This window comes from Oratosquilla oratoria, chromosome 1 (genome assembly GCF_046742065.1).
Source record: "Oratosquilla oratoria isolate Oo_2021 chromosome 1, ASM4674206v1, whole genome shotgun sequence".
NCBI lineage: Eukaryota > Metazoa > Arthropoda > Malacostraca > Stomatopoda > Squillidae > Oratosquilla > Oratosquilla oratoria.
The window spans coordinates 83,842,364-83,869,011 of record NC_134777.1 but is presented as its reverse complement, the minus strand read 5'-3'; the positions used below and the strand labels follow the sequence as shown (position 1 = coordinate 83,869,011).

Sequence of the window (26,648 nt, the reverse complement as noted above, 5' to 3'; positions counted from 1 at the left end):
TTCTGCAGTAGTATGTACATCTCTCAAACTATCCTGCTGATATATCTGTCAGGTGAAGGTTGTCTTTTATCAAAACTCCTAAATCTTTTTCCTCTTTTGCTTTAGTTCTCTTTCCAGGGAATAGTTTAACCCCTTCCATACAAGAGGTAAACACAAGGGTAATGGGTTAGGGATTGGAGATGGTTAAAGAAAATGGAGAAAAATGGGAGATAACCCAGTTGTTGTTTGCTGACAACACTGTGCTAGTGGCAGGATCAGAGGGATTAAGAAAGTTAGTGGCAGAGTTTGGGAAAGTGTGCAAGAGAAGGAAGTTGAAGATAAATATAGGTAAAAGGTGATGAGATGTACATTGTACAAGGGGAGAATGTGGCAGCAAATTGGAAGTGAGTACTAATGTGGACAGTTTTAGATACTTGGGTGCAAATGTGGTGGGAAAGGGAGGAGTGGGGGTGGAATAAAGATTGAGAGAAGCAAGTAAATGCCTTGGGGGATTGAAAAGTGTAATGAGAAATAGACATTTGGGAATGGATGCCATGCGAAAATTGTATGATGGGGTGATTTTGCCGACAGCACTGTATGAGGCAGAAACATGGAACACAAGAGATGAAGAGTTTAAATGTGTTTGAGATGAGGTGCCTGAGAAGTATGGTAGGGGTTACTAGGCTGGATAGAGTGAGAAACAAAGAGATGAGGAGGAGCAGGGCTGGAAAGGTAATTGGGAGATAGGGTTGATGAAAGAGTATTGGGATGGTTTGGACACATGGAAAGAATGAGTGAAGAAAGATTAGTAAAAGAGGTGTGGAAGGCAGAGGTAGGAGTGAACATGAGGGGGCGACCAAGGATGAGATGGATGGATGGGGTAAAAAGGGCATTGGAAAAGAGGGGAATGTCTGTTGAGGAAGGAAGGGAGAAGACAGAAGATAGGGGTGAATGGAGAATGGTTGTGTATGGATGATGCTGTGATGCATGGAAGGGAGTGGGTGGGGGATGGGGGTGAGGGAGTATTCATAAATAATATTTTGTCACAGCCCAAAGGGATTTCTCCCTGTCTTCTCTCTCTCTCTCTCTCTTTTTTTTTTTGCATGAGGGGATGGAAAGGGGGAGTTGCTGATTAAATGAAGCAACCTTGATGTGGACGTGCTGTGTTTTGCTACATTGCTTCTAACCCAGGGCAGTGGGTGAGATGCAGGGATGACCCATCATCCAGGATGAGCCAAGATAAGGAGGAAGGGGGTTGAATGGGAGTGGAGTATGTGGGGATGGAATGGGTGGGAGTGGATTTTATATCTATTTTTGGCTACCTCCCTTATAAGGAAAACAAAACAAAAAAACATTGGTATATGTATGTATATGAGAATGCCGGTGTTGGCATCTTGATTATATTTATTTTGTAGTTGTAGCTGAGTGACCCCCACATTCTGTGAACTGGCTTGATCATATTTTCTGTGGTTATTTATATTCAGAGTTAAATAAAATAGCTGTGACTCTATATTTCAAAATGTGAGTATTGTGGTGCATCATCGAATCATCATATATCAGGCAGCTGATGCTCCCCATGAGAATCTGACTGATATTGAAGAGGTTATGGATGGTCTTTTGCCACTACTGCCCATTTTCAGTACTTTGCATTTTTTTTTTTATTATTAAAATTCATTTCCATTCTTGGCTCCATGTAAAAATAGTGTCTAGATATTTTTGCAACAGTTTACACTCATCATTTTTCACTCTTCTCATGTATTTACCTAATTGTAGTATACAGGAAGGAGCAGTGCTTATTGGATCCTGTCTCCTGTTCTCTAATCTTTTATTATACCTACCCTTAAATTTATGTACAATTCCAACTATCTATATCTTTGATTTCCAATCATATTTAGATTTGAATTAATGTATTGTTCCAGTTTAGGCTATATCACATCCTTTAGTCACGTGTTCTTTCTTAATTTGCTCCCATGAGCTGTTAAAGTCCTCCCATCTTCTTTAATCAGGTGATCTCTTCTGTCAATGCAATCTATTCCCTTTAGTGACCTGAATACTTTCATCATATCATCTCTCTCTTTGATCTTTCAAAGTTGGCAGACCTAGTGCTAGTCCTTCTTCATATGGTTTATCTACCAGGCTGGGGACCAGTTTGGTTGCTGCCCTTTGTATTCTCTCAATCTTGCTTATATTCTTCATTCTTTGTGGGGACCATACTACTAAAGCATATTCCAGTCTTGGACCAATCAGGGTTTTGATGAGTTTTTTCATCATATTTTCATCCATATAGTGAAACACCACTTTGACCTTCTGCAGTAGACTATATGTCTTTCCCATAATCCTGCTGATATGGTTGGCTTTTATCAAGACTCCCAAGACTTTCTCTTTTGCTTTTGTAATGGGTTCACTTCCCAAGGAATAGTTTAAGGATGTTCTTTTGCCATTACTGCCCATTTCCAGTACTTTCTATTGTTTGGTATTGAACTTCATTTTCCATTCTTGGCTCCATGCAAAAATAGTATCTAAAACTTTTTGCAATAGTCTACTATCCTCCTCATTTTTCACTCTTCTCATGATTTTTACATCATCTGAAAATATATTAGCATAGCTAGTTCCTTCCATCATGTCACTGACTTAGACAAGAAACATTATTGATGCAAGCACCAAACCCTGTAGAACTCCACTCATCACTGCTCTCCATCTTGACATCTCATCCTCGTGTATCTTTCCTTCAAAAAGTCTTTCATCCGTTCTAGTAGTTTTCCTTTCAGTCTTCCAACATGCTCCAATTTCCACATAAGTCAACTGTAAAGTACTTTATCAAATGCCTTCTCTAGGTTGAGGTACACACAATCCATCCACCCCTCTCTCTGGCAGCACATCAATCACTCTCAAATAAAAGCTTAAAAGGTTTGACACAGTGATTGATGTCTGGAACAAACTAAACGGGGAAACAGTGAGTGCCAATATTATACAAGATTTTAAGGACAAACTGGATGCAGAGAGATACAAAAACAGGTCACTACGACCATAGCTCCCATCCCATAAAATACAACTAGGTAAATACACACGACCTTCCAGATCTGTTGCCAAACTGACTGTCTGTCAGAATTTTTATCTTTTCAAGATATTTGCTCCATCGATCTTTCACAATCCTTTAAAATAATTTCATTATTGTGCTGGTCAGTGATACCAGCCTATAATTTAGTGGTGTCACTTTATTTCCACTTTTGTGAACTGGCACCATAATTGCCTTTTTTTAAATCAAGCAGCACAAAGCTTTCTTTTAATGAACATGTAATAAGACTGAGAATCTTGTCCACTAGTTGTTCCCTACATTCCTTAAGTATCCAGTTTGAAATCATATCAGGTATGTACTGAAGATTTTGTCACATCCAATGATTCTAAGAGATTGACCACTTCCCTCACTTCTACATTTACATCTTCTAAACCTGGTTTTTTGCTCCCCTCACTTTCCTCCAAAAAAGTATTCTCTTTTGTGAAGATTGATTGGAAATTTTAATTAATTAATTCTGCCTGAGCTGAGGTTTCTTCAAAGACCACCACCCACTTAGTGATTACTTTCCTGTCTCAATTTACCATTTATAAACTTGTAAAACAGTTTCAGTTCATCTTTGCATTTATCTACTACAGCTCTTTCAAATTTGGTTTCTTCTTCACTTTGAATTCTTGTATAGTTATTCCTAGCTTGTTTGTAAGGCTATTTTGTTTTACTGCTATTTCTCTTCATCCATTTTCCCCAAGACACATCCCTGGCCTTTTTACAATCTCACACTTTTTGTTAAACAAGTCCTGCTTCTGCTTCTTCCTTCCACTAGTCTTTAGCAAATGTTTTGCACCAGTGGTCCACTTTACCCTACCTTCTATATCAAGTAAAAACATGCCAATGCTTTCAAAACATACTTTGACCTGAAAGTAAACTGTTTCATGAAAATTACAAATAAATAATCACAATAATCACATTTCTATTAATGTTTATTATCAAGAATTATTTTTATTATGATTTGATTATGATTATCACCGCAGAGTAAATTTTGATTATGATTTGATTATGATTACACAAACTTTATCCTTTTTTATTATGATTTGATTATGATTACATGACCATGATTAGTAATAATCATGCCCATGTCTGGTTACTGGCATATGATCTTCCTTGTCTAAATCCAAATTGTGTTGGATTCAGTATATTTTTTTCTTCCAGATATTTAATCCATCTACTTTTGAAAACTTTTTCACATGTTTGCTATTGTGCTTGTAAGAGAGACCGGTCTATAGATAGTTGGATTTTCCTTGTCCCCTCCTTTATATATTGGTACAATATTTTTATTTTTTCAATCCTGTAGTACCTTTCCTTCATTAAGTGAGTAATCAATTATCTTGTATATTTTGTTCGTTACCTCATCCATGCATTCTTTTGATATCCAGTTTGCAATTCCATCCAGACCATGTGATTTTCTGACTTCAAGGTTTTTTATTTGGTCTCTAATTTCTTTTTGTGTCACAGATATTTCTTTCATTGGGGGGGATCTTTCTGCATTTCCTCCAAATTTTGTGTACTTTCAATTGTGAATACAGATTTAAAATGTTTGTACATAATTTCAGCCATTTCTACATCTTCTATGCGGTAATTTCAATTTGCAGTAAGGTTTTCAGGAACACATATGTACCATATAACGAGGACTTATTGTACTAGTCCCTGGGCCTCGCCAGCTGTGTTGGTACCAAAATCTGGAGGTGAATGGAGGCTATGTGTTGATTATAGAAAGGTGAATGTAGTCACTAAAGTGGATCCTTACCTTCTCCCCAGAATTGACCTCATTGAGGAGGTTGCTGCCACAACATTTTTGTCAAAACTAGATTTGTTGAAGGGATATCATCAGATCCCCCTTACAAGTAGGGCTACTGAGGTATCCACTTTTGTTACCCCACATGGGCACTTTCAATATAAAGTGACCCCATTTGGGATGAAAAATAGTGGAGCATCCTTCCAGTGCCTCGTCAATTGACTAGTCAAAGGGTTGCCGGGTGTCAGGGCATACTCAGACGACATTGTAGTGTTCTCTGACACATGGATTGATCACATGCACAGGTTGAGGAATTTATTTGACAGACTAGCACAAGCCCATCTCACCATGAACCTAAAGAAGAGTGTCTTTGGTAGGAGTACTATTGACTACCTGGGACACCAAGTCGGCCAGAATTACATCATACCATTAGAGGCCAAAGTGAAAGACATCATGGACTTCCAGGTCCCGAAGACGAAGAGAGGCATCAGAAGATTCATGGGCATGCTTGGATTCTATCGGAGGTATTGTCCAAACCTTGCTCAGGTAGCTGCTCCTTTAACTTGCATGCTCTCTTATAATCATTTCAGGTGGGATGAGGGCACTGATGCAGCCATTGATGAGTGCAAAAAGCTTCTTTCAGATCATCCTGTCTTGATAGCCCCAGATTATAGTAAGACCTTTTTTTTTTTTTTTTTGTAATGCTTGTCATGTAGCTGTAGGTACCATGCTTGCTCAAGAAAAGGATAGTGTCATGAGACCCATCTCATTTATGTCTCAGATCCTCAAGGAGTATCAAATGCAGTTCTACCATTGAAAGGGAGGCCCTCAGTCTCATATTTGCCTTAAAAAATTCCATATATTCCTGGATAAAAAAGTAATTATCCTAAGTGACCATAACCCATTGGAGTATATCATAGATGGTAAGTCATGTTTCATAACATGACAGAGTACATATGAATGATATTCTGATGCAGCCCAAAGTGATTTCTCCCAGTCTTCTCTTTTCTGCATGAAGTGACAGAGAGGGGGTTCACCGATTTAATGAAGCGGGCTTGCTGTGGATGTGCTGTCTTGCTACATTGCTTCTGCCCATGGCATTGGCCAAGATGCAGGGATGACCTGTCATCCAGGAGGACCCATGAGAAAAGGGGGGAGGAGTGGTGAATGGGAGTGGAGTATATGGGGATGAAATGGGTGGGAGTGGATCTATGCCTTAGACTTTAGCTACCTCCTTTGTAAGGGGAAAAAAGCCATTGGTATATGTATGTATGTATGCTTTTGGGTGAGTTTGCTGATGTGTATTGGTTTGCAACACTCTAAAAATAGTTCAGGTTTATGCACCAACTTCACAGAGTCCAAACAATGAAATTGAGTCATTCTATGATGATTAAGTCAGGTAATGGATCAAGAAAAAAGTAAGTACATGTTGGTAATAGGCGACTTTAATGCTAAAGTGGGGAAGAAGATGGGCAATCAGGCATGTATCGGTAAGTTTGGAGTGGGTGAAAGAAAGTCAATTTTGCAGAGAACTACAACATGAGGATAATGAACACTTTCTTCCAAAAGTGTGTAGGTTGAAAATGGAACTGGAGAAGTCCAAATGGAACAAAGAACAAAATTGACTTCATATTAGGAGATGAGAGCAAAAGCGTTAACAATGTTATGGTGATAAATAAAGTCAAGAAAGGTAGTGACCATAGAATGGTAGGTTGCACAGCTAAATTCAATTTCAGAGCTGAGGGAAATAAACTAATTTTAAGAAAGAAAATAAGCCTTGCAAAGGTTAAGGATAATAAGAAAAATTTCAGTTAGAAATTAAAAATAGATTTGAAGCTCTAAGAACTAATGAGGTTACCATGGAAGATATTAATTTGAATTTAGTGAATATCATTAGAGAATCGGCAGAGAAAGTAGGAAGTACAAATAACATTAGAGAAAACAAATACTCCCAAGCTACAAATGACCTAATTAAAAGAAGGACCATGCAGATTAAAAACAGGAGAGACGAAATAGAAAGAGTCAAGATAGGTAGTGACCATAGAATGGTAGGTTGCACAGCTAAATTCAATTTCAGAGCTGAGAGAAATAAACTAATTTTAAGAAAGAAAATAAGCCTTGCAAAGGTTAAGGATAATAAGAAATTTCATTTAGAAATTAGAAATAGATTCAAAGCTCTAAGAACTAATGAGGACACTGTGGAAGATATTAATTTGAATCTAGTGAATATCATTAGAGAATCAGCAGAGAAAGTAGGAAGTACAAAAAAACTTTAAAGAAAACAAATACTCCCAAGCTACAAATGACCTAATAAAAAGAAGAAGGACCATGCAAATTAAAAGCAGGAGAGACAAAATAGAAAGAGTAGAACTAAACAAGCTTATCAACAAAAGGCAGAGATTAGAGAAAAGAAAGAGAAACATGGATGAAATAGATCTGTTGAAAGATGCAGGTAAATTAGTTCATATTAGATTAGCTAAGTTGTACACCCAGTGCTTACGTCAAGAAAGCGTTCCTGATAAGTGGTGCAATGCTATAGTGATTTTGCTTCATAAAAAAGGAGACCAGAAGGACCTTAGTAACTATCAACCGATTAGCTTGCTATCAAATGTATATAAAGTATTCTCCAAGATCCTTACAAATAGACTAAATCAAGTTTTAGATGGAAACCAACCAAGAGAACAGGCAGGCTATAGGAGCTTATATTTGACCCTAGACCATTTGCAGGCAATAAACCAATCGAGAAAATGACAGAATACAATATACCTCTGTGTTTAGCTTTTGTAGATTACGAGAAGGCCTTTGACTCGGTAGAACAAATAGCAATACTAAACTTGCTATGCAAGCAGGGTACAAACGAACACATCGTAAAAGTTTTAGTAAAGATTTATGCGAAAGGTACTGCTATAATTTGACTACATTAAGATATGGAAAAGATCAAGATCGAGAAAGGAATATGGCAAGGTGACACAATTTCACCAAAACTATTTACAGCTTGCTTGGAAGATATTTTCAGAAGATTGAGTTGGGAAGAGAAAGGTTTAAATATTAATGGTGAATATTTGAACCACCTAAGATTTGCGGACAACATTATTCTTATTTCAGAAAGAGCAGAAGACTTGCAAGATATGCTGAGTGATCTAAACAAGGAAAGTGTCAATGTAAGTTTAAAAATGAATAAAAGTAAAACCAAAGTAATGTTCAATACAAAAGTTCAAAGTAAAGAGATTGTAATTGATGATGAGAGTCTTGAGGAAGTTGAAGAGTATAATTATTTAGGCCAGATGGTGAAAGTGATGAAAGATTATGATAATGAAATAAAAAGACGCATTACAATTGGTTGGAAAATGTTTGGTAAGTATAATAAGATCCTGAGAGGCTTTCTACCTTTATGTTTGAAATGTAAAGTTTACAATCAATGCATTCTACCAGCAATAATCTATGGGTGTGAGACTTGGAAACTAACAAAGGCAATGGAAACAAAACTAAGGACAGCACAGAGGATATTGGAGAGATCAATGATGGGAATAATGCTGAGGCCGAAAGAGAGCAAGTTGGGTGAGAGAGCAGACTAGAGTGAAAGATATTGTGGAAGCAGTAAAAGAGAGGAAGTGGAATTGGGCAAGTAAGTTAGTGTGAACAACTGATGAGCAATGGAGGAAGTGTGTTAATGAGTGGTCGCCGCAAGATGGGAAGCGTGGAAGAGGGTGACCAGACAGAAGGTGGAGAGACGAGATTGAGAAGTTTGCAGGAGTGACATGGCAGAGGATGGCATGGTCGTGTGAATCATGGAATGCTATGAAGGAGGCCTTTGTTCAGCAGTGGACTCAGGATGGCTGATTTGATTGATTGATTGATTGGTAAATATGGTGCAAGTGTAGTGGAAACATGTGTAGCATGTGTTGCACTTGATACAGTATATGTGTAGACATTTATAGATTTTTTGGAGGATGTCTCTGGCTAGTGGAAGGTGTAAGAGAGCAGATGCTGGAGTACTGACATCCTTGTGTGAAAAACAGAAATAAAAGAGGAGATAGGTCAGCAGAAAGTGAGATCAAGAACAGGGCAAGTTTCTAGGCTTAATCTAGAGACCAGCTACTGGCCCCTCCACTGTTCCTTGTGGAGGTTGGGGTGGACCAATTCAGTACAGCTAGAAGACAGATGTTCTTTGGTGGTGTAGGTACCTCCATTGGTTCTTCATGTTCTCCCAGTCAGGGATGCTGCCTCTTGCAGGCACAAAAGGTAGTGCCTCAACAAAATGAAAGCTGTCAAAACTTATAGGAATGTTATGAAAAAATGAATGAAACTGGACCCCAAAAAATACTATGGGAGTGAATAAGATATATATATATATATATATATATATATATATATATATATATATATATATATATATATATATATATATATATATATATATATATGCAAAGAAATCACAAAACACACGTGATAAACTATTTTTGCAGAACCCACCAGGAAATTGAAAAAACAGATACCGAATGTTTTCGTCTATTTAGATATTTTCAAAGGTACTAAATAGACGAAAACGTTCGGTATCTGTTTTTTCAAATATATATATATATATATCTAAATGAAAGTAAAAAATACTTATCCTTTGATAATGCCTTGAGGTATTAAAAAGTATAATGAGAAATGGACATTTGGGAATGGATGCTTAGAGGATACTGTATGAAGGAATGATTGTACTGACAGCACTGTACAGGGCAGAAACATGGAACATAAGAGAGGAAGAGAGGATGAGTTTGAATGTGTTTGAGATGAGGTGCCTGAGAAGTATAATACGGGTTACTAGGCTGGATAGAGTGAGAAATGAGGAGGTGAGGAGAACAGGGGTGGAAAGGGAGTTGGGAGGTAGGGTTGATGAAAGAGTATTGGGATGGTTTGGACACATGGAAAGAATGAGTGAAGAAAGATTAGTAAAAGAGGTGTGGAAGGTAGAGGTGGAAGGAGTGAACATGAAGGGTTGACCTAGGATGAGATGGATGGATGGGATAAAAAGGGGTTTGGGAAAGAGGGGAACGTCTGTTGAGAAAGGACAAGAGAGGACAGAAAACAGGGGTGAATGGAGAATGGTTGTATATGGATGATGCTGTAATGCATGAGGTGGAATTGGTGGGGGATGGGGGGGTGAGGGAGTACAGTAGAACCTCTACTTACGATTGCCTAAACATACAAATTTTCCAACATACAATGTGAAATTTGATCTAATATTTGACTCTACACCCGAAGTAATTTCCAACATATGAAGTCGTCGAAGTTTCGCATATATAAGCTAAGTTAGTTTAAAGTTCACCTAGTGTAAGTTAGAGTAGCCTAATTTAGGGTACGTATCTCAGTCACCACCTCTCTACCCACACCTACCGTCTCTGCATCGCCAAGCCTACACCTCCGTTCGCCTGTCTCTAAGGTAAAGTGACAATAAAAAACCCTTTTTATTGATTATTTCCTTATAAATTATCTTTTTTACATCTCTCTTATATATAGTAATGCATTTGTTTTATTGCTATGTTTAATTATCTGCAGTACAGTATTTATTAAGGAGTTATCATAGGTTTTTGGGCTGTGGGACAAATTAAAAGAATTACAGTGTATTCTTATGGGAATATTTGATTTAACATACGACCATTTCAACATACGAAGTAGGTCCTGGAACGAATTAAATTCATATGTAGAGGTTCTACTGTATATGTGAGAAATAATTTGATGCAGCCCAAGGGGATTTCTCCCCATCTTCTCCTTTTCTGCATGAGGGAACAATGAGGGGGGGGTCACCAATTTAATGATGTGGCCTTGCTGTGGATGTGCTGTGTCTTGTAACACTGCTTCTGACCCACGGCAGTGGGTGAGATGTAGGGATGACCCATCATCCAGGAGGTGTCAAGGTAAGAGGGAGGGAAGAGGGTTGACGGGAGGAGTGGAGTATGATGGGGATGGAATGGGTGGGAGTGGTTTCTATGCCTTTGTTTTTTGGCTACCTCCCTTACAAGGGGGTAAAAAGCCTTTGGTATATTCATTTATTTACCTAGTTGTATTTTACGGGACAAGAGCTATGCTTGTATTGACTTGTTTTTGTATCTCTCCACATCCAGTTTATTCTTAAAATCGTGTATAATTTTGGCACTCACTGTTTCTCCATTTGATTTGTTCCAGACATCAATCACTCTATGTGGAAGCTATTCTTTCTCAGGTCTCTTCTATAACTGTTCTTCTTTAGCTTCTTTTCGTGTCCTCTTGTTTCTCTTCTGTCCCATTTTAATAAGTCGTCTCTATCGAGAATTTCCATCCCTTTCATAATTCTGTAAATGGTCAACAAATCACCTCTTTCTCTTCTCTTTTCCAGTGTTGATAGATGTAATTTAACATAAGAACATAAGAATAAAGGAGACTGCAAGAGACCGTAAGGCCTACACTAGGCAGCTCCGTACAAACCATCACATTTTTTATTTGATATAGTACATACAAGAAATACAGGCGTATATGTCAAAAGCAAAAATCTCGATATAATAAGAATAACTGAGACATGGTGGAAAGTTTGAAGCTGAATTTAATATTGTGGGATTTCAACACTTTCATCAAGATATGTCACAAGAAAGGTGGGGGTGTTCTGTTGTATGTTAGGAGCAATGTCCATGCTTCTGTCCTAAAGTGAAAGGATGCATATGATAGTTTGAGTGTATAACTAATCCAAACAAATGGACAAAAATGAATGTAGGTGCAATAAATAGGCCAAAGGCATTATCATAAGCAGACAAGCTGTTGTTTTAAGAACTGTCTAGTTTCTGCAACCGGGACTTACTCATAATGGGTGATTTCAATTGTATTAGCATAGATTGGATGACCCTACATGGCCATATAGGTAGTCGCTTGATGGATTTTCTCGGTGACAAATACTTAATTCAGCATGCAAAAGAGCCCACAAGACATGGAAACTTACTCGATCTATTGATCACTAGCCGCGGAAGCATGATAATTGATGTACAAGTCTGTGAATCTATTGGAAATAGCGCTCACGTCAGTCGCGCCTCGCCCTACCCTCCACGGCGCTCGCTCCCAAAGGAAGGGGGGGGGGGCACACAATTTGATGTAGTTGGCAAGCATAGTTCGTAAAAACCTTGTATATGTCCTCTCGGGGGATTCCTACATTTTCATTCTTCTGGACAATAGATTATAACTAACAGAAGTGAGTCGCCATATCCACAAAGTGAAGATTACAAGGGTGGCAACAGTGGTAGCACTCACATCTATATTTTCATGCATACTACTCCAGCTGTATACTGCTTCCTCCAAGCTATAACTTATCGCCATCCCATTACTCAATCTTGAAAATGGCTTCGTCCGTCCCTCATATGTCGTCACACATCCTAATTGTCCCAATCCTCGTCTCTTATGATTCAAGTGGGAATACTTGGTGGCAGCATTCTGTCCTCCACCACAGGGTAGGCGAAAAAAAAGGGAAATGAACATTCAGAGAAGTGGAACAGGACAGTAACAAGGGGTTGGAGGAGAGCATAACGGAGGGACAGTCGCAGTATAAAAGTGTCATAATATCTCTGGGAAAAGATTCCTCCTCTATAACAGACAAAATGATGTGTGACTCCGGTCCATAGGGGCACCCCACATAGACCCTAGAGTATCAACTGCATGCTACTTTATCACAATAACGTGCAGCCAATACCCCAGATGGGTATTCCAAATTATATTTCCGGTGTTATGGGATTATTCAAACTCTCCCAGTTTCTACCTTAATGCTGAAATTTCTGGTCACTCCCCAGTATAAAACTTTGTCTTCACTGAAGAGTAGATAACCAAGCTGGGGACACGCCATCCTTTCCCGCTAAAACCTGGAGGATGTGGTATGGGTGAAATAACAGGGTGATTCTGTTGGTATGGGAACGAATTATCACCTGTGATAATGTCAAATTTGATAGTGTAGGTGCCATTTTTGTCACTGCTCTTTGGATTCTTTCTAACTTTCTTATGTTCTTTTTTGTGCTAGGTGCCCATAGTATTGCAGCATACTCTAGTTTAGGTCTTATTAGTGTAACCACTATTTTCTTTACCATTTCTTCATCCATGTAGTCGAAGGCCACTTTCATTGACCTTAATAAGTTAAAAGTCTCTCCAAATAATTTATTGACATGTTTATCAGGTGTCAAGTCACTTGAGATGATCACTCCTAGGTCCCTTTCTGAATTGACTTTTTTGACTTCCTTGTTTCTATTTTTGCTTTTTAAAAATTCTGTTATGCTACATTTCTTAATTTTGAAGTTCATCTCACATCTCCGACTCCATTCCCACATTTTGCCTAGGTCTTCTTGTAGTGATCTGCAATCTTCTTCTGTTCTTACTCTCTTGAGTAATTTGGCATCATCAGCAAAGAAGTTCATGTAACAATTTACTCCCTCATCCATATAATTTATATTTATGGCAAACATTAAAGGAGCCAACACAGAGCCTTGCGGAATGCCACTCTTCACATCTTCCTAGTTCAAATTTTTGTCTCTAAGTACCACACTCATTTTTCTCCCAATTAAGAAATCTTTCATCCATTCCAGTACCTTAACTTGTATTCCTCCTATTATTTCAATTTTTCTTATTAATTTTTTATGTGGTACTTTGTCAAATGCCTTCTGCAAGTCCAAAAAGGCACAATCTGCCCAGACATCTCTTTCTTGTATTATCTCAATTAATCTCGAGTAAAAGTATATTAAGTTTGTGGTACATGATCTTCCACTTTTAAAGCCAAATTGTTTAGGGTTTACTATTTTATTTTCTTCTAAGTGTTTGATCTATTTGTTTCTGATAACTTTTCTGCATATTTTTACTACTGTGTTTGTAAGGGATACCAGTCTGAAGTTTGTAGGATCATTTTTGTTTCCTCCTTTATATATTGGTACTATGCATCTTTCCAATCTTGCGGTACCTTTCCTTGAGTGAGAAATCTATTATCTTGTATAATTTGTCTGTCAGTTCATCTATACACTCAGTATCCAATTTGCAATTCCATCTGGTCCATGTGATTTCCTAACATCTAGGTTTTTTATTTGGTCTCTTATTTCTTTCTGTATTACCTTTACTTCTTTCATTTTGGGGGATCTTGTTGTCTATCTTCCCAAAATTGTGAGCTCTCAATTGTAAAAACCGACCTGAAATGTCAGATCATAACTTCTGCCATTTCTGTGTCATCTATATATATTCTTGATCTCCTTCATGCAGTTTTACTATTTCATATTCATCCTTTAGTTTTTCATTTATATATCTGTAAAAGAATTTAGGTTGACCCTTACATTTGTCTATAATATCTTTTTCATAATTTCTTTTTTTTTCTGTGTATATTCACATATTCATTCCTAAGTTTTATATATGTTTCCCATTTGGATTTTTTTGTCTTTTTTCCATTTTTTCCAGGCTTTGTCTCTTCTGCCTTTAGCCTCACTGCACCTTTTCTTATACCAACACTTTATATCTCTTTTTGTTTCTTCTTTGGTACATATTTATCAATTCCTTCCTTGCACTTTTCTTTGAATATATTCCATTTGTCCTCCATCTTTGTTTCCTCTTTGGAGAATTCATCCCAATTTGAGTTTTGGAAAAAATTTCTTAGTTTTACAAAATCTGTTTTATTGTACATTAATCTTCCTTCTCTATGTTTATCATTCCCACCTATATTGTTTTGTTCTTTTAATTCAAACTCTATTAGTATATGGTCACTCTTTCCAATTGGTGTTTTATACTCCATTTTGTTCACAATATTTGGTTCAAAAGTTAATATCAAGTCTAGTTTCAATGGTTCCTCATTGTTTTTATATCTAGTATTTTCCTTAACTCATTGTGTTAAGGTGTATTCGATGGACATATCCAGTAGAATGTTGTTCCAAAGTTCTTCTCCCCTTTTACTATCATTTCTTCCCAGATTATATCCTTTGCATTAAAATCGCCCATGATTACTATGTTACCACCCTCTTTCAGTAGCTCGTTTAGCACATTCATTGTGTTTTCCAGTTGTTGTTGTTGTTGTCGTTCCCTAGACTGTCTGTCCGAGCAGTCCCATCTCCCCAAGGAATGCCACAGCCAAAACTGGGTTTTCCCACAAATCCTTTATAGAGTGTATGTTGTGTTGTTTGCATGCTTGATTGTGTATAATGCAGTCTTCCATTATGTGTTGTATGGTATGGGGTGAAGTGTTACATCCTGGGCAGCTGTTCACAATGCGGTCATCCAGCTGCTTCTGGTATCATAGAAGTGCTGGGTGGTGGCCGCACCGCAGTCTGGCTAGGTGGACTCTGTCCTTTCGTGGGAGAGAGGATTCAGAAGGGTGGATATCAGGGGGTCTGGCATGCAGCAGTGTGTTGTCTTTCAGTGTGTTAATGGAGCGGTGAGTGATATTATGAATGTTTCCGGAGGCTGGTATTTGGTGGTTGTGGAGGAAGAGAAGAGAGTATCTGTGTGTGATGCAGGTCTTTGGGTGTTGTTTTAATGTTTCTTGGTGTGTGTGGGTGTTCTGTTATGTAGTGTAGCAGGTGTGATGTGTTTGTGGTGGCTGCAGCAAGTGTTTGTGTGCCTCTGATGTCGAGGTGGTCCTTGACTTTGAGGACTTTTGTTTCATGGTGTAAATGGTCTGCAGGTGTTGTATTTGTGCAGCCTGTAATTGTTTTTAGGGTTTTGTTTTGTATGATTTGAAGGGTGTTGTGGTGTGTGTTTTCCAGTAATTTAGAATGATTGCTATCCGACCAAGCCTGTGTTTTTGGTGGTACATACACTGCTACAAATTTTCTGCTTTTCATCTTTTTGTTTACAATTTTGATCATAATTAATTCTACATTGCTTTTGCCTTCATTAATCTTTGTCACATTTAAACCCTTTTTGGTCAATATCTTGACACCTCCTCCCTGCTTGTCTGTTCTATTTTTCGCCCAGTGGTTGTACAGACCTTGTCCCACTATACTTGTTGATAGAGGTCCTTTCAGTTGTCTCTACAATTCCCATAATGTTAGGTTTCTCTATTTCTAGATAATCATTTAATTAATTAATTCCAGAGATCATACCATCGATATTGGTGTATGCCACTTTTAATTTCATATTTTCTTTTCTTTTTTGGTTTAAGTTTCCATTTTTTTTTTTTTTTTTTTTTTTTATGTACCATTTTTTTCAGTCTGAAGTGCAGCACTCTAAAAAAAATAATTTTTTTTTTCCATCTCTGTTCTTTTCTCATTTCTATCATTGGCTTCAATTCTGAGAGCTTTGTCTTTCTCTTTTTCATCACTCATTTCCTTTATTATCCATATATGTTTGAATTTCTGTTTGCCAATTTAACTGCTTTCGATAATACCTCTTCGGGTATTATTTGAGTTCTTAGTTTTATTTTCAGAGGTCTATGTTCTTTTTCTTTTGAATATTTGCCTATTCTGTGGATCTTGTCAATTTCATTATCAAAAGTTTGCCCTTCATCCTGTATTTCTTTCCCAATTTCCTTAGTTATTTCCTTCTCCTCCTTTTCTCTCTGGTAAATGCCTTGGTGGTTTAAAAAGTGTAATGAGGAATAGAAATTTGGGAATGGATGCTTAGAGGAGACTGTATGAAGGAGTGATTGTGCCAACAGCACTGTATGGAGCAGAAACATGGAACATAAGAGAGGAAGAGAGAAGGAACTTGAATGTCTTTGAGATGAAGTGTCTGAGAAGTATGATGGGGGTTACTAGGCTTGATAGAGTGAGAAATGAGGACGTGAGGAGGAGAATAGGGGTGGAAAGGGAGCTGGGAGATAGGGTTGATGAAAGAGTATTAGGATGGTTTGGACACATGGAAAGAATGAGTGAAGAAAGACTAGTAAAAGAGGTATGGAAGGCAGATGTGGAGGGAGTGAACATGAGGGGACGTCCTAGGATGAGATGGATGGATGGGGTGAAGGGGGCTTTGGGGAAGAGGGGAATGTCTGTTGAGGAAGGACGGGAGAGGACAGAAGACAGGGGTGAATGGAGAATGGTTGTATATGGAAAATGTTGTGATGCATGAGGTGGAATGGATGGGGGAATAGGGGGTGAGGTAGTGTGTGTGAGCAAAAATTTTTACACAGCCCGAAGGGATTTCTCCCCGTCCTCTCCTTTATATGGGGGGACGGAGAGGTGGGGTCGCCGATTTAATGAAGCGGCCTTGCTGTGGATGTGCTGTGTCTTGCGACACTGCTTCTGACCCAGGGCAGTGGACAGGGTGCAGGGATGACCCGTCATCTAGGAGGTGCTAAGATGGGAGGGAGGGTGGAGGGGTGTGGAGTGTTTTCGGGGATGGAATGGGTGGAAATGATTTTATGCCTTCTCCTTTTTGGCTACCTCCCTGGTAAGGGGGAAAAAGCCTTGGTATATGTATGTATGTATGTTTTTCCCGGATACTATGAACCACAATGCAGTTACCTTTGTCAATTGTATCTCTCACCCAATTTTCTTTTTAACCACTTCAGTACGGGACTTAAATCTCGCGGGCAGCAGCCAATGCCAGCCGTATGACGTCACGTAATAATATTATTATCGTAAAATATAGTCGCCGCTTATATCGATCGTTCTCTCTTTCACCCGCGAATTTTGAAAACCACAGAGAATGGGATTCAGGGCGCATTTGGGAGAATGTAAAAACACAGGGGCGACTACAATAAATATAATCAAGACGCCGATATGGAGGCGTCGCGAATCCACTTGCTCCTCATGACGCCTACGTGTGCGGCACCGTATGGAAGGGGTTAATTACTTTCATACATACATACGTATACCAAAGGCTTATTCCCCCTTACACAGGGGTTAGCCAAAAAGAAAAAGGCATAGAAATCACTCCCATCCATTTCATTTCCCATATATTGCACTCCCCTCCATCCTCCTCCCTCCCTCCTATCTTGGCACCTTCTGGATGACGGGTCATCCCTGCATCCTGCCCACTGCCCTGGGTCATAAGCAATGTCGCAAGACACAGCACTTCCACAGCAAGGCCTCTTCATAAATTCGGCGACCCCCCCCTCTCCATCCCCTCATGCAGGAAAGGAGAAGACGGTGAGAAATCCCTTCGTGCTGCGTCAAAATTTTTCTCATACATACTTCCTCACCCCCCATCCCCCACCCCCTCATGCATCACAGCCTCATCTATACACAACCCTTCTCCATTCACCCCTATCTTCTGTCCTCTCCCGTCCTTCCTCTACAGACATTCCCTTCTTTTGTAAAGCCCCTTTCACCCCATCCATCCATCTCATCCTAGGACACTCCCTCATATTCACTCCTTCCACCTCTGCCTTCCACACTTCTTTTACTAATCTTTCTTCACTCATTCTTTCCATGTGTCCAAACCATCCTAATACTCTTTCATCAACCCTATCTCCCTGCTCCCTTTCCACCCCTGTTCTCTACCTCACCTCCTCATTTCTCACTCTATCTAGCCTAGTAACCCCTATCATACTTCTCAGACATTTCATCTCAAACACATTCAAACTCCTTCTCTCTTCCTCTCTCATGTTCCATGTTTCTGCCCCATACATTGCTGTTGGCACAATCACTCCTTCATATAACCTCCTCTTAGCATCCATTCACAGATGTCAATTTCTCATTACACTTTTTAATCCACCAAGGCATTTACTTGCTTCTCTCAATCTACATTCTACCTCCACCCCCACTCCACCCTTTCCTGTCACATTCGCACCCAAGTATCTGAAACTATCCACTTCCTCCAGTTTCTCACCCTCAATGCTCACTTCCAGCCTACTGTCACTCTCTCCCCTTGTACATCTCATCACCTTACTTTTGCCCACATTTATCTTCAGCTTCCTTCTTTCACACACCTCAAACTCTGTCACTAACTTCCTCAATCCCTCCTCAGATCCTGCTACAAGCGCAGTGTCGTCAGCAAACAACAGCTGGCTCATCTCCCACTTTTCTCCATTTTCTTTAATCATCTCCAACCCCTGACCCACTACCCTTGCATTCACCTCTCACACCACCCCTTCCATGTAAAGATTGAACAGCCAGGGGGACATAACACATCCCTGATGAAGTCTCACCTTTACCTCAAACCATTCAGTCTCTCCATTTCTAATCCTAATGCAAGCTGTACTACTCTCATAAAAACTCTTGACTGCTCTTAACAGCTTTCCTCCTATCCCATATATCTGTAGTACCTCCCATAGTGCCTTCCTGTCTACCCTGTCATAAGCCTTTTCCAGATCCATAAAAGCCAAAAAAACATCCTTACCTTTTCCTATAGCTTTCTCACATATCTGTCTTACCACAAAAATCTGATCTACACATCCCCTACCTGTCCTAAAACCACAGTTCCTCACCAATTACTCCCTCTGTTCCTCTCCTAATCCTCTCAATCAAGACCCTCCCATAAGCCTTCCCAACTACACTCAACAAGCTGATCCCTATGTAACTACTACACTCACACTTGTCTCCCTTTCCTTTGTAAAGCAGAACTATACAGGCACTCTTCCAGTCCTCTGGCACTCTACCCTCTTTTAAACAAACATTAAATAACCTCACCAGCCAGTCCACCATAAATGTACCTCCTTTCTTCAGACATTTTGCATGGCATCCATCCAACCCAGGTGCCTTACCTGCTCTCATCATCTTAACAGCTGCTTTCACTTCATCCTTCCCTATTTCTCCTCCATTTTCCTCACTCATTACTCTCATTTTCTTAGTGCTTCCCACTGCAACTACCTTTCCCTCCCTATCCTCCTTCACATTTAGTAATTCCCTAAAATACTCTGCCCACCTTCCTCTTACTGCCTTCTCTTCCATTATCGTCTCTCCATCTGCACCTTTTACCTTTTCTTCTCTACTTGATTCGCCTGCTCTTTCTCTTTTAACTTCCTTCCATAACATCTTTTTATTACTTTCAAAATTTTCTGTCATACTCTTTCCCCATTTCACATCTGCTCTTCTCTTTGCTTCCTTTATCTTATGCTTAACTTCCTTCCTCTTTACTTTGTACCTCTTATACGATTCCCTCGTCCTAATTTGTAGCCAATCTATGAATGCCTGCTTCTCTTCTACACCCTTCTTTGCTTCCTCATCCCACTACTCACTACCCTTCCTTCTATTTCCTCCCGCCCTCCTTGTTCCACACACTATCTTTGCACACCTTATGACTCCCTCCTTGAACCATCCCCATTCCTCCTCCACTCCTAGTTCTACTCTATCCTTTACTCTCTCCCACTCCTCTCTCAGCTTCTTATTCTCACTCTCCTTTTTTTCCTTATTTAAGCAGTTCACTCTAAGTACCTCCCTACCTTCTGCCCTTTTCCTCTTTCTCCACCTATTCTCCACTCTCAATTTACCTTCCAACAGGAAATGATCTGAAATTCCCCCACTCTCTCCCTTTAGAACATGTACATCCTTAACTCTTCCTACCATACTCCTGGTCACCACTATATAGTCCATTGACACTATCTGCCACCCTTCCACCCACCACCCTCTCCCATGTGTACTTATGCTTGACTTTCTTCTTAAACACTGTATTTGCTATCATCAACTCTCTTTCAAGACACATCTCCACCATCAACTCTCCACTACGATTTTTGCCTCGAACTCCATACTTTCCAATCACTCTGTCAATTGGTTCATTTCCTACCCTAGCATTTAGGTCTCCCAATACAACTACATTGACATTTCTCCCTAATCCCTCTATGCACTCATTTATATCTACCCAAAAAGCCTCCCTTTCCTCTACATTCTTCTGACTACCAGGCCCATACGTACTTACAAAAACCCACATCTCCTTCCCAGCTTCACCTTCATCCACATCAACCTTGATGACACCTTCTTCCACTCCACTACCCGCTTACTTATCTCTTCACTTACTAGTATAGCCACCCCTTCTCTCTTTCGTCCCCTCTTCACTCCTGAGTACCTCCCAGCTACACTCCCAAACTCACAGTTGCCCTTTCCTTTCATTTTAGTTTCACTCAAAGCCAGTACATCCATCTTTCTTCTCACAAACATACTGCCTATCTCTTCCCTTTTACTCTCATCTGTACCACATCCACGCACATTAAAAGACCCAAACCTTAGAGTACTGGTTGGAAAGCTCCCAGACCCTCTTATGCCTTTACTTTCTTTTTTAGGTATGTCCCCTTTTGGGGCTACAGGTAATAGGACTCCTAATCCCATCCCCCGTCCCTTTTTTGTCGCCTTCTACGACTCAAGTGGAAATACTTGGTGTCAGTATTCTTTTCCCCCACTGTCTGCTTTTCTACTATTTCTCTAAAAGTTTTTTTTTTTTTTTTTCCTGTTCTTGTTTCCACTGATTTTTTATTTCAATGAGGTCTGTTTCTTTGATTGACTCTCCCACCTTTTCGGTCACTACTTGTAATTGCTCTTTGACCTTTTTCAGTTCTTCATTTTTATTTTTGTCCTCATTTTTCATTCTTTCATTTTCTCTTTTGAGGATTTCAATTTCACTCTTTAGGTCACTTAATTCTTTAATCCTTTGCTCATTACTCTTACTAAGTACAGCTCGGTAGTCCAATTTCAAATCTATGATTTCTTCCATTAAGTCGTTTACTTCGTGATTTCTTAATGCATTACTATATCTGGCTACTCTATCTATATCTAAACTTTTACCTATTTCACCTGGGTTTCTTTGAAACCCTGAAAAACTGTTGTCTTCCCACTTTTGATTTACCCTTGGAGTATCTATCAAACAAGTTATTTTGGGGATGACACCTCTTGGAATTTCCACTTGCTTATTACCAGTCCTCTCTTCGTTGGTTCATTTATTATTCTTTCTTCTTTTTCTTTCTCCATTTTGCCAAAACTATACTTTTTCAAGAACTGGATTTCCTTTATCGGTCATACAAGAAACACAGCTTACCCATCCTGCACAATAACAACTAGTTTCTTTCGTGTTCAGAGACAAAACCACTAGATACGTGCTCAATCACTGCATTTCCTTTCGCTTCAGTGTATGTGTGTATATATATATATATTACATACATATATATATCCCAAAGGCCTTTTCCCCCTTACAGGTAGCCAAAAAACAAAGGCATAGAAACCATTCCCACCCATTCCATCCCCTACATACTCCACTCCCCTCTACCTTCTTATCTTGGCACCTCCTGGATGACGGGTCTTCCCTGCATCTTGTCCACTGCTCTGGGTCAGAAGCAGTGCCACACGACAGAGCACATCTATAGCAAGGCCGCTTCATTAAATTGGCAAACCCCCTCTCCTTCCCCTCATGCAGAAATGGAGAAGACGGGGAAAAATCCTTTTGGGTTACATCAATTTATTTCTCATACATATTCCCTCACCCCCCATCCCCCACCTACTCCCCCTTGTGCATCACAGCATCATCCATATACAATCCTTCTCCATTCACCCCTATCTTGTCCTCTCCCATCCTTCCTCAACAGACATTCCCCTCTTTCCCAATGCCCCATTTACCCCATCCATCTAAGGTTGACCCCTCATGTTCACTCCTTCCACCTCTGCCTTTCACACCTCTTTTACTAGTCTTTCTTCACTCATTCTTTCCATGTGTCCAAACCATCCCAATACTCTTTCATCAATCTAATATTATACATAAAAATAGATAATACTTAAATGTAACTTTTTTCAACATGATAGAACAAAATGTTGGTCAACATCACACATAAACAGAAGGGGGGGAAAAAATCTTACCTGGAAGCACACTTATAACATGTTGATCAGAGTTGATGATAACAGGCATCCAGCGGTCCATCCCAATACGTCCTCTGTCTTCAGAAAATGACTTCAGCTTCTCAAATGATATGAAGTTTAAAAGACGACCGAGTTCATACAGCTGAGGTGGTGGCAACCAAAGTTTCTGATTCATATAGTCTCTGAGTATTGCTCTAGGTTCAATCCACTGGTAGGAACAAGAGGAGCAATTAGAAATTAAATATGGAATACAACTGAAGAATAGCTCAGAATGGATGAAACAATTTTCTTAGGGTATCATACAAATAAAACCCACATGAATGAAACTTATAAAGGATAGAGTTTGTATACATATATGTATGAACAAAGACAGCAATCCTCTTTATAATGGGTTTGACTAAGTCTAAACAGACACACCAAAAGACCTACTACAAAATAATCAACATAACATGTCCAACTTTGGCTTGGTTATCCTCCTTATAAGGCAGAAAGGTCATTAAGAGCATAAGTAAGCTACAACTTGTAGTTTCTTTTATATAAAACAAAAAACCTTTATATATAGTACTTTATATAGTAAAAGGAAAAGGATGAAGAATAAAGAGGAGTAGCAATAGCAGTACGAGAAAGTCGAATAAATGAAAATTTGTATTAGATTTAAGTACATATATACATATACCAAAGGTTTTTTCCCCCTCATAAGGGAGGTAGCCAAAAAACAAAGGCATAAAAAACACTCCCATCCACTCCATCCCCTCTACTCCCTTCCCTCCCTCTCATATTGGCCCCTCCTGGGTGGCAGGTCATCCCTGCATCTCGCTCACTGCCCTGGGTCAGAAGCAGTGTCACAAGACATATCACATCCACAGCAAGACCACTTCATTAAATTGGTGACAACCCCCTTCTCTCCATCCCCTCATGCAGAAAACGAGAAGACAGGGAGAAATCCTTTCGGGCTGCATTAATTTATTTTTCGCACATACTCCCTCACCCTCCATCCCCCAGCCACTACCCATCATGCATCACAGCATCATCCATACACAACCATTCTCCATTCACTCGTATCTTCTTTCCTGTCCCATCCTTCTTCTACAGACATTCCCCTCTTTCCCAATGCCCCTTTTACTTCATCCATCCATCTTATCCTTGGTCGCCCCCTCATGTTCACTCCTTCCACCTCTGCCTTCCACACCTCTTTTACTAATCATTCTTACCATGTGTTCAAACCATCCCAATACTCTTTCATCAAGTCTATTTCCCAACTCCCTTTCCACCCCAACTCTCCTTCTCACCTCATTTCTCACTTAATGTAGCCTAGTAGCCCGTATCATACTTCTAAGGCACTTCATCTCAAACACATTCAAAGTATTCCTCTTTTATGTTCAATGTCACTGCTCTATAGAGTGCTATCTGTACAACCACTCCTTACAATCTCTTCTTAGCATTCATTCTCAAATGTCTATTTCTCATTACACTTTTTAATCCCCTAAGGCATTTTACTTGCTTCGCTCAATCTGCATTCTACCTCCACCTCCACTCATCCCTTTTCCATCATATTTGCACCCAAATATCTAAAATTATCCACTTCCTCCAGTCTCTCTCCCTTAACCTCTTCACTACGGGGCACATCGCACGTCTGGCAACATTAGCTGCCCGACGTGCGATGTTGCGTCATAATAATCGCATTATAAAAAATAAAGTCTGTGCTCAATCGTTCGTTCTCTTTCACCCGTGTATTTTGATAACCATAGAAAATATGATGAAGCCAGTTTAGAGAGAATGGAGGTTACGTAGGTACAACTACAATAAATATAATCAAGATGCCGATACGGCATCATTGAGTACCCACTTGCTCCTCATGCCGCCTACGTAGGTGTCACTGTATGGAAGTGGTTAACACTCACTTCCAGTCTGCTGCCACTTTCTCCCTTTGTACATCTGATCACCTTTTACATACATTTATCTTCAACTTCCTTCTTTTGCACACCTTCCCAAACTCAGTCACTTCCTCAATACCTTATCTGATCCTGCTACGAGTGCAGTGTCATCAGGAAACAACTACAGGTACTCCTCGTTTAACGACGACAATTGGGACCAGCGCGCCGTCGTTAACCGAATTGGTCGTTAAGCGAAAGTGTATACATATACGTACATGTACTGTATGTACAATGTCCAGCAATACATGTATCTTTATTTTCGTGTATTTTCCCTCTTTTATACAGTACATTAAAGCTTTATTTACTGTTTATTTACGGTGGTTAGGTTCCTAAAATTACCGTATATGACCAAATCCGCGTATGCTGACATTCCATATTGAATACCGGGGTATTTTTTTAGTTTCGACCATGGGCGCAATATAGCAATAGAAAATTAATTATTAATTTTGTAAATTAAAATGTATCAACGTAATATGCAATTTTGTGGGCGGAAATGAAAGTAAAAAATACCTTGTATAAGAAAATATGCTAATGAACGAAGTCGGTAGCATAGGCTCAGGACGCCATCTTGTCGTCTGCCAACGTCTCTCACGACGACGAGCCAGATGACATTTAATTTGCAGGTAAGGATTTATTAAGCACAGGTCAGGTTAGTTTAGTTTAGGTTAGACGAATTAATTTATCATCCTTTCATTTCTTCGACATCGGCATCTATCATAACAAACATGGTGTACCATTCGTCCGACATGACTTCGTTACTTACGAAATCTGTTTAAGCATATTTTTTTTTTCATTTCCGCTCACAAAATTGCATATTACGTTGATACATTATAACTTACAAAATTAATAATTAATTTTCTATTGTTATATTGCGCCCATGGTCAAAACTAAAAATTTACCACTACCGGTATATACTGTGCCCCAGGTAGTTTTTGCAGCTTGCAGGATGGTAATGTAGACCTAAGCTTCAGAACACTTTACCTTACAGCTAATATCCACCGTACAAGTTCATTTATAACATCATACAAATTTGCCTCAGCCAACTTATCGTACACGACGTCGTAACTTCAGGAGATTTACGTTAAACGACATCATAAAGCCCGTCGTTACTCTGAGTTGTCGTTAACCGAGTAGGTCGTTAAACGAGGAGTACCTGTACTTGCTTATCTCCCACTTTTCTACATTTTCTTTAACCATCTCCAATCCCCAATCCACTACCTTTGCATTTACCTCTTGCATCAACCCATCCATGTATAAATTGAACACCCAAGGCAACATAACACATCCCTCATGAAGTCTCACCTTTACCTCAAACCACTCTCTCTGTTTCTGATTCTAACACAAGCTCTACCACTCACATAAAAACTCTTCACTGCTCTTGAAAGATTTCCTCCTATCCCTTATATCTGCAATACCTCCAACAGTACCTTCCAGTCTACCCTATCGTAAGCCTTTTCCAAATCCATAAAGGCTAAAAACCATCCTTATCTTTTCCTAAAGTTTTCTCACATATCTGTTTTACCACAAAACTCTGATCCATGCAACCCCTACCTGTCCTAAACTCATACTGTTCTTCACCAATTACTCCTTCCATTCCTCTCTTAATTCTCTCAAGACCCTCCCATAAGCTTTCCCAATTACACATAATAAACTGATTCCCTCTGAAAATACTACGCTCACGCTTTTCACCTTTTCCCTTGTAAAGTGAAATTATACAGGCACTCCTCCAGTACTCTTCCCTCTCTTAAACAAACATTAAATAACCTCATTAGCCAGTTCACCATCACTGTACCTCCTTTTTTTAGACATTCTGCATGACACCCATCCAACCCAGGTGCCTTTCCTGCTCTCATCATCTTAGCAACTACCTTCACCTCATCTTTCCTTATTTCTCCTCCATTTTCCTCATTCATCATGGTCATTTTCTTAGTACTTCCCACTACAACTACCTTTCCCTTCCTATCCTCCTTCACATTTAACAACTCCCTAAAATACTTTGCCCATCTTCCTCTTACTGCCTTCTCTTCCATTATGATCTCTCCATCTGCACCTTTTTACCTTTTCTTCTCTACTTGATTCGCTTCTTTCTCTCTTAATTTCCTTCCAAAACATCTTTTTTTTTCTTTCAAAATTTTGTCACACTCTTACCCCATTTCACATCTGCTCTCCTCTTTGTCTCCTTTATATTATGCTTTACTTCTCTTTGTACCTCTCATATGATTCCATTGTCCTATTTTGTAACCAAT

At 39.3% G+C, this 26,648-nt stretch overlaps 1 protein-coding gene across 6 annotated transcripts in view; it reads right to left on the bottom strand.

Annotated features, from left to right (window-relative positions):
- LOC143018525 (acyl-coenzyme A diphosphatase NUDT19-like) overlaps positions 1-26,648 on the bottom strand; it is a 139,570-nt gene that overhangs the window by 21,300 nt on the left and 91,622 nt on the right. For 4 of the 6 annotated variants that reach the window (XM_076174077.1, XM_076173997.1, XM_076174154.1 and 1 more), the window contains one exon: positions 22,469-22,676. In XM_076174077.1, the coding sequence (XP_076030192.1) occupies positions 22,469-22,676 (208 nt within the window). Of the gene's footprint in view, positions 1-10,930; positions 11,102-12,044; positions 12,225-22,468; positions 22,677-26,648 lie in introns of all 6 variants that reach the window. The other 2 variants (XR_012965771.1, XR_012965772.1) reach the window with 2 other exon arrangements.